A 14,935-nucleotide genomic window follows, 5' to 3' on the forward strand; every position below is an offset into this window, starting at 1 on the left:
AATGCTTGATTTCTAAACCTTAATGGTGCATTAATGTATTTGCATTTAATTTATAATATAAATCAATGACCTTCTAAGTATTCTGACAGGGAAATCACACTTTCTTTTGACATTCGCTCAAACATTGCTGTGAATACTAATGTTGAACCTTATTAGTGGAAAGAATTTTTTTTCTGTAGTAACACCAAAAACAGAGTGATTGATTTGTTATTTGTATTTTCTATATTTCATTGTAGAAGTTTTCAGTGCTTCCTTACTGCAATATCTCACTTTTATTTTTTTGCTGCTTGGTCATATTACTCCAGCCTCTTCAGATTTAAGTCTATGAATTTCCAGACAAAGCATCATGATATCTTTATTTTTCTCTTCAGAGCACCGTGATCTAGTGCTAGAGTGTTACTCATTCCTCCATTCATAACTGCTTTCTTTTACACGTGGAGTGCCTTTGAGCTCCCACAAGAGGGTGAAAATCTCTCACTGAAGCCTGACTCTGAGTGTCTGGCCTGCTGAATTCTATTCTTGGCCCAGCCACTGATTCGTATGTGGCATTGGGTGAGACATTTGGTCTTTCTGTGCCTCAGGTTGCCTGTTCCAAAAATGTGTCCAGTGTTGTTTACCTGACTCACTGGGATGTTTTGTGGCTCTGTTTGTAAAATGCTTTGAGATTATGAAAATTGCTACCATGTATATGTATGCAAAGTATTATTACTTTCACTTTTCATGACATGGCTGAGATGACATCCTAACATCATTTAATTTTGACATGTGAAATACTTTGGGGGCCATAACGAAAAGTTGGTTCATGAAAACTTTGGGATAAAAGGGTTTCTGCTGAACTGGGACTTGACTGAATCCTTCTTTTGGTAAAAGACTCTTTCACTTCAGAAGGCCTCAACAGAAAAGATTTTAAAAACAAAACAAAACCTTCCCAAGAACTGTGACTTGTCATAGACCAGGGATCGGCAACCTTTGGCACGCAGCTCGCCAGGGTAAGCACCCTGGTGGGCCGGGCCGGTTTGTTTACCTGCCGCGTCCGCAGATTCGGCCAATCGCAGCTCCCAGGTGGCCGCGGTTCGCCGCTCCAGGCCAATGGGGTTTGCTGGAAGCGGCGGCCCGCACATCCCTCGGCCCGCGCCGCTTCCCACAGCCCCCATCGGCCTGCAGCGGCGAACCGCGGCCAGTGGGAGCTGCGATTGGCCGAATCTGCGGACGCGGCAGGTAAACAAACCGGCCCGGCCCACCAGGGTGCTTACCCTGGCAAGCCACATGCCAAAGGTTGCCGATCCCTGTCATAGACTAAGGTTCCAGGACTGAATATGGCTGGATATTCAACTGGTGGCCATCATTGGTGATCTTACCGCACCACAAAAGCTTTTGCTGAGCACGTTGTTTGGTGAAAGATGAGATCCATTTCAATGTAGGCTTAAACAGTTTCTTATAGCCTTTATTTTGCATGTTTTAAGACAATGCTGTTATCACCTATGAATTACGCATAATGCAAAACCAGTTAAGATAAGAAAGGTAATTAATCAAGTTACCTGTCCTCGTGACAGGGTGACTCTTTTCAAATCTCTGGGCTCTGCTATGTTCTTCCCCTGTGTCTTCTCCGCTCTTCTATTGTCAATCACCTGTATTTTATCCCTTGTTCCGTAACTTTGCACAGACTCAGTTTACTAAGTTACCTTATCTATGTACCTGTCTAATTAGAACATTCTCATTCATAAATCACAATAACTAACCTAAACTAATACATTTTTGTTTATTTTGTTAAAACTTACTTTTATCTGTCTAATTCTGTCCTGTGCTGTAAACCCCACTGGGGGTGTATCCAGTACTTATCTTACTTGTCTGTTTTTGTGGCCTTGGATTTTTACTTGTTCGTTTATTGGGTGGAGGCACCATGACTCTCTGCTTCACCCCTCTATTTACACAGACCAAAGATTTTACAAATAAGACACAAACCAGTTTTAATGATTTACACAACCCTGAAACTATTTCAGCTCAGTTCTTAAATGCTGCATCAGTAGACACATTTAAAAAGCGAAAATTCCATTATTATATATATTATTTTGTTATAATATCATATATAATATTATATATAATATAATAATCTCTCTGTGTGTGTGTGTGTATATATATATATATATATATATTTGACTAATACAATTCATTACACAGTTTTCTCACAATGTTGTCTCTGGCCATGTAGCGGTATTCCTTGGTAAACATGCTTCAGAATTCATTGGTCTTCCATCCTAGTGAGGATGGTAAATTAGATAGTAGATGGTCTTGTTTTTTAGGAACTGGAATGGGACTGATAAGATCTGAGTTCTGTTCCCAGCTCAGCCACAGACTACTTGTGTGACCATGTGCAAGTCACTTATTATATGCTGTGTCTCAGTTCATCAGTAAAATTGGGATAACGTTTTCCTACTTCATAAATGGTGGTGTCAGATTAAAATCCATTAATGATTGTGAGATACTACAGTGATGAGAGTATCTTAGATAGACAAATGTGAGATAATTGACTCAGTGCTTCTAATCAATCTTTTAACTTTTGACTAATGACCTTAGTTGTGGTTACTGGAATTTTATTTGTAGTAAAACAGTATTTCATAACTTTTCTGCACACTATACATGCCTAATGGCTTCCAGTGACCATAGAAGTTTGGAGGGTTTCACTTTGGAGCTGTGTACTGGAATTTAGACATGGATAAGTGAGTAGTAGGTGCTGTTTGTTCCACCTTCCCAGTATTGCTCAGCGTATAGGTGACATGTGGTTTCAGTTGTTTTTATATTACTATTCATTTGATGTATCCTGGATACGTTAAGTAATCTCTGAATGTTGATCACAGAGAGTGAAGATATGCCCATTCCTTAATATTGTTCTGATTCTGGGCAAATATCTGTTACAATGGATAATACAGCTCAGATATCTATTGACTTCATATTGAAGTCTGGTGAAATCTGTATCCTCCCCTTGTGTGAATTTTTCTGCAGCGATCTTATTCTTTTATAAAAAAAGTATAATCCTCTACATTTAAGAATAAGTCTTTAGACTGATAAAAAATATTGGAAACGGAATGTAAGACCGCCTTTTTAAATTGAACATACATTCTCATAATTGTGCTTTAAGCATCTATCCTTCTGATGCAGCTTGAATTTTTTAAAAAAAGAGATAGCTTCTGGTTTGAAAGCCCCAGGAAGCTAGTGCTTTGGTTTCTGATTTGCATTTGTGTTCTGTGTTTACAGGAGTTTTTTGAGAACCCTTCTTTTCGCCCCGATGGCATGAAACTCTACCCAACTCTGGTGATCCGTGGTACTGGCCTGTATGAGCTCTGGAAGTCTGGAAGATACAAGAGTTATTCTCCAAGCACCTTAGTGGATTTGGTGGCTAGAATTCTGGCTCTTGTACCACCATGGACACGAGTGTACCGTGTTCAGAGGTAATTTTTCTTGGTGGGCTTTACTGGTTGTTTTTTGTCTCTGCTGTAAAAAGAGTTTCTTTGATTGTAATAAGATCTTAACTATAATATTTATTTTTGTCCTTCTCAATCATTATTGCACTAATGTTTATTAAAATTGCTGCCAGTCGATGGGTTAAACTGAATAATGTGAGCACCAGAGTTGCCTCTTGAACTCACCTACGTATTGCCAGTATTCCAAAAACCTCCCAAATAAGCTTCAGGCAAGGATGTGGAACAAATAACATTGATGGATGATCTCCTCTTGGCTGTGACTAAGGCCTATATAGCCAAACTCTTATTAATGGGTCTGTGCAGCAGGTGATACTTTCAACTCTGGGATTCTGCTGTCACTCCTCAGGGATGTCATAGGGGTTAACAAAATTACACTGAGGCCTGGTCTACATTACAGAGTTAGGTTGAAAGAAGCCACCTTAAGTCGACCTGTCAATGTATGTGTATACTACCAGGTCCTTTACGTCGACCTAAGTCACCTCTAATGTCTACTTCTGTAATCCACCTCTGTGAGAGGCACAACGTTTAATTCCATTTTCATGGGTTGACTGCGAGGTAGTGTAGACACAGCACTGTGTAATTCGACTTAATTGGCCTCCAGGTGGTGTCCCACATTGCTCATCTGAGACCGCTCTGGAGATCATTCTCAACTCTGCTGCACTGCAGCAAGGTACCCAGGAAACAGACCCTCCCCTGCTAAAGCCCTGGGAATTTTTGATTTCCCATTTACTGTTTGATCAGCATTGGGAGTGTGTCAGCTTGAGCACAGCTGATCATGGAGACTACATGCCCCAACCTGGTTTGCACAAGAGGTGGTGGATCTCATCGCTGTGTGGTGAGAAGTCTGTGCAGGCAGAGCTCCGATCCAGCAGAAGAAATGCTGACATCTATGCAAAGATCGCTTGTGGAATGGGGGAGAAGGGCTACATGAGGGACATACAGCAGTGCCATGTGAAAATAAAAGAACTTTACCACGTGTACCAGAAGGCAAGGGAGGCAAACACGTGCCGGTTCTACAACGAGCTGCATGCGATTCTTGGGGGTGACCCTACCAGTACCCCCTCCAGTGCCCTTTTAAATGACCAAAAAGGCACATTCAACCACCATTCTGCACTTGCTGAGCGTATAGTTGAACCATTCCTTACTGCTGTCCAGACTGCAGGTGTTTGGCTTCATAAGCCATGGGAGCAAGGCATAGGTTGCATCCCCCAGGGTAACTATAGTCATCTCAACGTCATCAGTGTTCATTTTGTGGTCTGGAAAGAAAGTCCTGGATTGCAGCTTTTTGAACAGACCCAAGTTCCTGATGCGCCCGTCATGAACCTTTCCCGACCATCCTACACTGATGTCGTTGAAACGCCCCCTGTGTTCCACCAGCACTTGCAACACCATTTAAAAATATCCCTTTTGGTTTATGTACTCTTTGGCAAATGAGGGGATCAGATATGTGTTGCTGTGAACGCTTATTTTTTATTTCTTTGCAATGTCTTATTTACCACATCAGAGTTCCAAAGGTGGCAAAGTTTCCACACTGGGTTTTGCTATAGACTAGGGGTGGCTAAATTTACTGGCCCTCCAAGCCACATATGACAATCTTCAGAAGTTTGAGTGGCAGGGTGCGCTTGTCAGTCTCAGGACTTCAGCCCTATGGGGAGGGGGATCTCGGAGCTTCAGCCCCATGGGAGGTACCTGCTGGCCTTGGGACTTAAGCTCCCGCAGGATGCCTGGCTTCAGCACCCACAGGGCACGCCTGCCAGAGTTTAGGGCTTCAGCCTCCACAGGGCATACCTGCTGGGGCTTGGGCTTCAGCCCCATGGGGGGGGGGGTCTCGGGGTTTCAGCCCTGTGGGAGGTACCTGCTGGGGCTTGGGGCTTCAAGCCCCCACAAAGTGTGTGGCTTCAGCCCCCGCAGGGCACTTCTGCCAGGACTCAGGGCTTCAGCTTCAGCCCCCAAGGGGAAGGGATCTTAGGGCTTCGGCAGGAGCAGTGCTGAAGCCCTGAGACTTCCCTCCCCACTGTGCAGAAGCCAGAGAAGATGCATGGGAGGAGCATGTGGGGTCATGTCTCCTCTTCCCTGCCCCCCCGATTTTTGCCAAGGTTTTCTAGCCCCACTTGGTTAAATGGTTCCGCCAGGCCCCTCCCTGCACAGCAGCTGCTGAAGCCACTAAGCTGGGAGCTGTGGCTGTCGGGAGAGGCAGCGGCAAACAGCTGGGAGCTGCAGGGATAGCCACTGCTTTGGCTGCTCTCCCTCCCTGGGGAGCTAACGCAGCAGCCTCTCCCTGCAGTTCCTAGCGTTTGCCGCTGCCTCTCCAGGTGGAGCTAACACCTGGGAGCTGCAGAGATGGGCCACTGAAGGGGGGCGGGGGGGGTGACTCAAACTGTTGGAGGTAGTGAACCTTTAAATTGTGCCCCTTCCCCCCATTCTCAGCAGGCATCTGTCATCTCTGGGAGAAGCCCATAGCTCCCCCACCCCGCTGCAGGGCAGAAGCCCCGAGCTCTTACCCCTCCCCTCCCCTAGTCTGATAAGCAGAGAATGGAGGATATGGGGGGCTCCGCAAGCTGCACTTTTAACTGTAAAAGAGCAACATGCAGTTCACGAGCCCCGTTTTGGCCACCCCTGCTATAGCCCTAGTGCTAGAAGATGTCAGTTGGTTTTATTTGTGTTCCTGTTGAGAAGTACAAAACAGCCTGGCCCTTTGGAGCTGTTCCATAATTGGAAGAAATAGGCACTCAGTCAGATTATTGCCTTAGCTCTAACATGCCCAGATGAAAATCCTGTTCTCCTCTACTGTGTCCTTTAGGCTCAATGTGAAGTGCTCATTACCTCTAATTGAAGCTGTTTGAAGTCTGTTATCTTAGTTCTATGATGCCTTATTTACTCTAAGAAATCAGATGAATAAATTAACTGGCTAGCTAATTGCTTTTGCCTTGTTTTTGGTGTGAGAGAAAGTCAGAGGTGAGGAATTTTTCGGAGCCCTTTCTGCTTTATAAAAAGTTCTAATGTATTGCAAACAAAATAAGGGAGGAAAATAATATTCTCAAGGCTTCTGGTGCAACACCCTAATACTGGTAAAAGTGTTACCAAATTTATTTAAAGTGTGTTTGGCATTGGAATGGAATGAGAGCCCTGAGCCTGAAGTCCTAACTCTACAGAAGAGGCGTAGCATGGGCAGCAGCAGGGCCAGCTTTCCCTTGTCCTCTTTTTTGCCAATGTACTTCTACTCTTCCTTGCAGTGATCACTTGTCAGATTGAGAGTCTCCATGGCTCATTCAGACCTGGGTGTCTGTGGTGAGATTGCCAAAAATGGTGACTGTTAATGGCGGCTTTTGTGACACACATTCTTAAGGAACTGAACTGATACGTGTGAATAAATTTCACATAGGTCACCAGACAGCTGTCAGATGGTACTGACTTCTAATCACTATTGACCTAAAGTGGATTAAACTAATAACATTACCAACTCCCTGAATCGTCCGGTCCTTTCTAGGTTTGTGTGTGTGAGATCCTGTTCTTTAACATGCTGTTCTGTACTTCATTTGCTGAATAATTATATAGGGGAGGAAAGAGGTTTAAAAGCTCATTAAGGAGCTTGTTTAAACCAGGTTTTTAGATCAAACTGTTCTACATTGTACAGTTTAATACTCTATTTATAGTTCACTTTTTATTTTTTGTCTCCTGTTTCTCTAAAATAAATGCTGAAAGTTAGCAGGGTTTGGTAATGCACATGGCTAGCAGGCAAGGTCTGTGCTGAGCCCTTGCTGCAAGTGAAGCCCATTGCTTCTTGTCCTGTCCTCAGAGGTTAACTAAAACAATTTTTCTCCCTCCTCCTTGTAACAACATTTTCTGTACTTGAAAACTGTTATGTCCCCCCTCAGTCTTCTCTTCTACAGACTAAATACCATTTTTGCAAGGTATTCATCATCAAACTGAACTTGGATGCAGCAGTCTCAGCTTTGAGAGTATTGGCTGCAGTCTCTTATCGTACAGGTCTAGAGATACTCAATTGGGAGGCTGTTGTTAGCATGCGCACTCCCCCACACACCCATTCTCAGTTTTCCTAGCAATTTTTTTCAGGACTAATTCTTCACCTGGCTGATATGCTGTATATTCAAAACTTCCAAAGACATGCCCCATGGCAACTGCAGCTCCTGCCAAAAAATTGGAAAAGCAGGTTGATCTCTTTCAAAATACTCTGCTGGTAATCTTTTCTGGGAGCATAGACAGAAAACAGTCATTGAGGCTTTAGAAAAGGAAATAAGTCCCTTCCCTCCTTCTAGTGAGAGCAACTTCAAACTGTCTTATCTCAGCAGGTTTTTCCTCTGAAGTGCTGCTCCTCCAGGTTCAAGTTAAAGATTACACATTAGGAGGCGGCCATTGCTGCCTCGAGAGTTGGAAGACCAAAGCTGATATTCTCTTGAAAACTATGCAACTCCAAAAGTTTCTTTTGATTTTTTTTTTTTTTTTGAGGTTCCGAAGTCTAGATAGATTTCTCCCTTTTATGAGGAATGCTTCAGGGTGGGCCCTGGTCTGGAGTGACCCACCTCAGAAATAATTACTGAAGGATATTCAATAGAACTCGCTGTCCCAGGGACAAGCTTATCCTTTCCCCAAAGTAAATTAAATTAAATCAACATTATCAATGGGCGCTTCATAGCATCAGAATAGTTCATCTTCTACACGCTGGAAGGATAGACCTAGTTCCATAGAGAGTCAGATATTTTGTTAAGGGCACAAGATTCTTTGTGGCAACAAGTTCATGAGGAAATCAATATTTCAGGTAGAAATACTGAAATCTATCATTACAGCATGATCTTCTTTGGTAGAAAGACCTCAATATTTATGCAAAAATGGTATTCATAATTATTTTAATGTACTCTTATGATGTTAGATTATTACAAACTTGTTTGCACCTTTACTGAATCTTAGGATGTAGTTACAATTGTTATATCCAGGATTCTTGGAGACTATACCAATGCTTGCTGCGAAGACTCTCTGACATGGAGGGTCCTAGAATGAAAATTCACACGTAAAACAGAATTTTTCCCTTTTCCAGTTCTTGAGTATGATGAATATGAGAATAAAAACATATAAATAGCCTATTTCCCAGCATGTAAAAAGTCCTTTCCTGCTGTAAAAACCAATCACGTAGCTCTTTCCTCCCCACTACCTCCAGTTGTTAATTGGCTTGGCCATGTGCTAGTTCAGCCAAAGCTACTGGGCTTTGAAACAAGAATTAATTCAGATAAGTCCTTTGTTACGTAGGAGGTAAGATTAGATTATGGCGGTGGCCCATCTGGCCTTATGTTTTATGAACATGGTCATATAAAGTTTTTGTTTTTCCCCTTTGTATAGGGATATCCCAATGCCGCTAGTCAGCTCAGGAGTGGAGCATGGTAACCTGAGAGAACTTGCCTTGGCCAGGATGAAGGATCTAGGGACAGAGGTAAAAGATCAGCAACCTTATTCCCAGGAAGAGCTCCCTGCTGGCTACACTGCGTGCCTGATTATTGTGTTTGTGAACAGGAGGAGAAAAATGGCAAAATGAGAGGAACGTGAACTATAGGAGCCAGATTTGCTGCTCAACTAAAGATAACCTGCAAAGGAAAATATTGGGGTTTTGTCCTTTTTGTTTGTTCATTTTCTGATAGGTAAAGGAATACCTCAAAGATTTTTCCAAAAGAGCTGATGTTTTGCTTGATTTCTACATTAAAAATTTAGATTTTTCCCTGTAAGATACAGGATGACCAGAGAACTAGGAGGTGTGTGACATCTTGGCTACTAAGGACATTTCTAAAGTGAGAGAGGGAAGTTTTTTATGCAGACTTTTGACAGCTTTTTAAAAAAATTATTCAACTCAAACACCTAACAGTTAGTTAGAAGAAAAGCTCTTTGCTAAGGATTTAGCGTCTTTATCCTCCTTAGTAGGGTTGAGAAACCTTCCACGGAACACTTCCAGCAAAAACAGATATGATGATGAATCTTAATATTCAGCCTATTTCTAAGAATTAAAAAAAAAGTAGGTGGGGGAAAAATCTCCTTTATACATAACAAAGCAAAAAAAGGGGCTCAAACCCAATTTTGTTTTCCATGGCAGGCTACCTTTAAAGAACTGAATCTCTAAACATTTCTACTGTGCGGATGACTATAGGTCTGAATTTACTGGGGCAGAAGCCTTGCAGCTGGTAGAGTGAGCAACCAAAACAGTTTTTCACATTGTCACTTGAAGTACAAGATACCAGTGAATTTTCCTTGCATCTACTGGAGGTATAACATTATAAATAAACAGCTTTTTTAAGGGCCACGATAGTTGGGACTCAATTCCCACAAGAAACCTAGGTATTTTAGGTATGTAGGTTCATAATTAGAGGGTGCCCAGGCTCCTCAGCTCTGCCCTCTTGGCAATTTCAGCTTTCCCTCTTTGTTCCGTCTTTGTGACTAATAATACTTGGATTACTGATTGGGGCAAAGAATTGGAGGGCACAGCCCTGAAAAATGCTGTGCACTCTCAGGACTAGGGCCCTTAATGAAGAGTGGGGAATTGTCTGTCTTCTGCATGCCATTGGTCTAGTCAGGAATTTGTAAGGCAAAGTAGATATTGTACATATGACCGTAAAGAAGGCCAGATTTAGCATAATCACCATATAAGAATAAAGCATGCCAGTTTTTAAGGTCATAGCAAAGATTAAATTATTTCACTGTATATACTATAGTCTGAGTTTGATTTTTTTTTTTAAGGCATTGTAGGGGGTGTTGGGATGCAGGTAGAGTCATTTGGATGCCTTGGAAATCAAGTTCCATGTGGGTTTAGTCTTGACTTTGGATTTTCAGGGTTTTCTTATTTGTGCTATAAAAACAGTCTGTCTTCAGAAAAGTTTTTCTCCTCAAGACTTCTCTCATGGGGCTTGGTTTGCACTGGTTACAAGAAGAGATACAAAAGACTACAAGCTACAATCAAGCTCGCTAAAATGGAGTTCCGTGTCTTATTCCCTCCGACTACCGAGGAGCTGTAAAGTTTTGTAAAGCTCCCTGGCTTTTCTCTGACACCTTGGGCCATTGGTCCCAAACCTCTCACGGTTAGTCCATCCTGTACATCTGTGGGACACTTGACCAGAGAGTTAACCCTCTACCTACATGCCGATTTTGGCATTAAAAATCAGTTACCCAGATTTACCTGCTCAAGAATATCTCTGGCACACTAGGTTAGATTTTTCCAATTCTAGATCTCTCTGGTGAAGGACCTGACAGACTGGAAATAAGGCATACATTTTTAACAGTGAGAGTAACAATTTACCAAGGGTCATGGTGGATTCTCCATCACTAACAATTTTAAATCAAGATTGGATGTCTTCCTAAAAGATCTGCTCTAGGAATTATTGTGGGGAAGTTCTATGGCCTGTGATTTATTATATAGGAGATCAGACTAGAATCACTAGAAGATTGCAATGTTCCCTTCACCATAGAATCTATGATAATGTTAAGTCTTTCTTGCTCTTTCATATCTGTTGACTTTTTCCCTCCAAGCCCTGCTACTTGCAAATCAAATGGTACCTTTTCTCATGAGATGTAATGGTTACTCAGTGAATTGATTTTTATCAGCATGTTTTTACATTTAGCATAGCGTTCTTTTTCTAAGGTACATTAGGGATGGCTCGGTGAGCATTTTTATTTTGAAGTCTATTTATTCAAATTCTACCAGTGTAAGACAGGCTATTTCAACTTAATTTTGAGCCCATGAGGTGATTGGAAATCTTAATGTATTTGAGCTGCATGTATTCCTCTGTTTTATGTAATTTTTCTCTCCCTCTTTTCCTAGTGTCGTGATGTGAGGACAAGAGAGGTTGGAATACAAGAGATTCATCATAAAGTGAGACCATATCAGGTGAGACTTGTTGCTTCCCTGGGAGCTTGCTTCAGATGTGACTTGCTGTGAAACATTTGATATGAAGGAGTTGGGACTCAATTGTGCAGCCAATTCTGCAATACGCCTATGTAGCTGGCTCCAGTTTTTCATCCATTTTCACAGCAGATTTGAATGTTATTGTTTAAGATGATAAGTTCACATGCTGAAACTTATGTACCACCATGTTCAATAACCTAGCGATAGCCACCCGTATTTCAGTATTCCCACTGCAGTAGCAGAATCCCCAGTTCACTCAGCTGTCTCCACTCCTTGCCCCCATTCCTTTCTTTTTTCTAGTGAAAAGTATATTTAGAAAATATAGAAAGCACAATACTTGTAGGTTGAACAGAAAGAAAATTAATTGTTTGAGGTTGTATAATGTGTATATATATCCTCTATTTTTGTCACTATACCAATACCTACAATATTATAATAAAATGTGGCTGCTATCTAAAACGAATAAAAATAATAAAATCAATAAACTACAATAAAGTGTAACCAGTAAATACATATGGCTGTACATCTCTTTAGAGGATGATGCTTATATATTGCCCTTCATTCTAGGATCTTAATGCTGTTCACAAAAATGGATGCTAACCAGTGTTCCCTCTAATTTTTCCCCACCTTCATATTGGTGCACATAACAAAATTAATGTGGTGGGGGTGGGTCCGAGGGGTTTGGAGTGTGGGAGGGAGCTCAGGGCTGGGGCAGAGGGTTGGGGTGCAGGGGTGTGAAGGCTCCAGATGGGGGTGTGGGCTCTGGGGTGGGGCCGTGGATGAGGGGCTCAGGGCTGGGGCAGAGGATTGGGTGCAGGGGGTGAGGGCTCTGGCTGGGGGTGTGGGCTCTGGGGTGGGGCTGTGGATGAGGGGCTCAGGGCTCGGGCAGAGGGTTGGCTGCAGGGGGGGTAAGGGCTCTGGGGTGGGGCCAGGGATGAGATGTTTGGGGTGCAGGAGGGTGCTCTGGGGCTATGGCGGGGAGAGGGGGTTCTCCCCAGCCCTCTCTCCCCACAGCAGTTCCTGGGCTGGGAGGGGGGAGGGAGAGAGGTGCCTCTCCCTGCCGCAGGAGCTCTGGGGCTGCAGGATAGGTGCCCCCCCAAGCAGGTCTGGGCTGGGGGAGGGCCGCCCCTGGCTCCAGCTTCTCCGGCTGCGCTGGTGCCAGCCCGGGGCGGGACACGCCACCCTGGCTGTACCTGGGTCTGGGATGCTCCGGGGTTGGACCACGCTGCTGCAGCTGGGTCCAGGCCACTCCTGCTGTGCTGCACCAGCAGGTCCAGGCGCCATGGCCATGGCAGGTCTGGGCCGCAGACTGTGTTGGGGCTGGGGAGGGGCGCCCCTCCCCCAGCCATGGCAGGTCCCTGGGCGGGTTCCCTGAGCTCCTACGGGGCGCTAAATAGGCTGCTGCGCGTCCACACAGTTTACAGGGAACTTACATTCTAACCCTCTTTTACAGAAGGAAAAACATGCACAGAGAGGTTACATTACATTTTAAGATCACACAGTGATTCAAGAAGACCAGGAATAGTATTCTATTGTAACTACTAGACCATGCTGCCTCCCAAAATAATTATGGCACTTTTAAAATCCAGTTTATCATCTAACAATCCACTTATAGGATGCCTCTTTCACATGTTGTTCTACTTTTAAACCCAAATTAATCATGCTTCCTCTTCCACATTCAATCCTAGATCAGAGCTACACTTAAGTGCATCTCTCAACTTCTCCACTTTGTCTCTGCATGGGGGGGCTGTCTTATTTTGCAAGTGAGGTGATCAGTGGTTTAAATGCTGTTTTCTGCTCTTTGCTTGCCATTGTAAAGAGCCAAATAGAATAGAAAGCTAGTCATCTCACTGGTAAATGAATTATGGAAACAAATTTTATAATGCAAAATAAATTCGATCATCGATTTTTGTTGACTTCAGGCACTAGCCTCATAGGTTCAATGCAAAGCGAGACATGCGGCCACCCTCTGTCTTCCTATTGTCCTTTAGCCATTGCACAAAATATCTTCCACACACACAAACGTGCTGTCATCAGAGGCTCTAAGCCATCTTGAGTTGTAAGCTCCATGGGTAGTTAGTGAATAGCTCACTACAGCATTTTCAAAACAATGCTGCTATTAATACTCCAACACTCCTTTTGTTAAACTGTCTCTCCTTGGTCTGGATAATGACAATCCCATGCCACTGAATCTCAGAAAAATGTATCAATAGGAACCTAGAGATAAATGCATGAAAAGCAACTTATTTATTATTTATATTACTGTAATGCCTAGTAGCTCCAGTTATGTCCGAGAACGCGCTGTGCTAGGAGTTGTACAAACACTAAACAAAAAAACAGTCTACAATCTATGTACAAGACAAGAGACAACAGATAGAGACAGGGGAGTATAAGGAGACAATATCGGTCAGCATCAAAGGCAGTAGTCTCAGCACACCAGCAACCTAGCCATTGTCGAGCTTGTTGTAGGCCTCATGGCAAAGGTGAGTGTTGAGGAGGATTATGAAGGAGGGTAATTAGTAAGTTTTGCAGATATTTACAGAGGGTTCTTCCCCAGCATGAGGGGCTGCATGGGAGAAAGCACCAAGATGCTTATTTGAAAATTTAGCAAGTGGGCAATAAAACATCAGCCTGTCGCATTTGATAATTTGATCTGATGATGTGCAGTGATATTTCCCTTGCCTTTAAAAACTAACAATTTCCTTGATAGAGGAGGTAATCGTAGATCTAATGTAATTAAATCTGTTCACTGAATCTACTTAAGATTATATAAACGTCTTTCCTTTTGTAGAAGGTTAGTAAGTTGTATCTATTTTAGAATCATGATGTGTCTGTTTTTTAAAATTATTTTTAATTGGTTTTAAAAATCCATTGGAATAAAAAATATTTACGATTGGTTATTTACAAAGCTATTTCTGGGTTCCTTTTCAATTGGTAACATTTCTCATTAGTAGTAGACAAGGCATTTGTTTGCTCTCAAAATGGCCTTGAAGTGTATGTAGTGCAAATATATCATGAATAGCCTTTAAAAAAATGTCTAGTGAATGTTTTTGCTGGTGAATGTTCTTGCTGGCTGGACAGCTTTGGAGACTAAACTCCGTCATTTATTCACAGAATGGCAACTGCATGGTCATGGCTAATGCAAACTCCGCTACACATTCTACTTAACTCTGAAGTGAATGTTTTACCTCTAGGGCAAATGGAAACTGTTTTCTCCCCCCCTTCTTCTCCCCCCCCCCCCCAAAATAAGTGTTTTAGATCAAGATAGCTATCTTGAAGTAGAATCCTAGAGGAGACGAGGCATGGGTCATTTTTTACCTCGATGTAGCTAGTTGAGGTCAACACTATACATACTGTCCCTTCCCAATGTTCCCCCTTCCTCCCTGATTTACCTTGACTAGCAAACTACCAGTGGCATGTATCTGGTAGCTCCCTTGATGCAGCATCCTATCTCAATGTAAAAACCTACCATTTTTGCAGTGAAGACATAGCCTGAAAAGTTCATTCTGTATAAGCCACTTGTCCTAATATTAAAGTCAAGGATTATCAGCAGGGGTAC

General features: G+C 42.8%; 1 protein-coding gene across 1 annotated transcript in view; it reads left to right on the top strand.

Moving 5' to 3' along the window:
- Window positions 1-14,935, top strand: part of ELP3 (elongator acetyltransferase complex subunit 3) — a 114,471-nt gene that overhangs the window by 68,174 nt on the left and 31,362 nt on the right. Inside the window, exons 9-11 of the mRNA XM_034766751.1 lie at window positions 3,253-3,446; window positions 8,832-8,922; window positions 11,293-11,358. Of these exons, the coding sequence (XP_034622642.1) occupies window positions 3,253-3,446; window positions 8,832-8,922; window positions 11,293-11,358 (351 nt within the window). The remainder of the gene's footprint in view (window positions 1-3,252; window positions 3,447-8,831; window positions 8,923-11,292; window positions 11,359-14,935) is intronic.

The sequence above is a fragment of the Trachemys scripta genome, chromosome 3, assembly GCF_013100865.1.
Source record: "Trachemys scripta elegans isolate TJP31775 chromosome 3, CAS_Tse_1.0, whole genome shotgun sequence".
In the NCBI taxonomy this organism is placed as follows: domain Eukaryota; kingdom Metazoa; phylum Chordata; order Testudines; family Emydidae; genus Trachemys; species Trachemys scripta.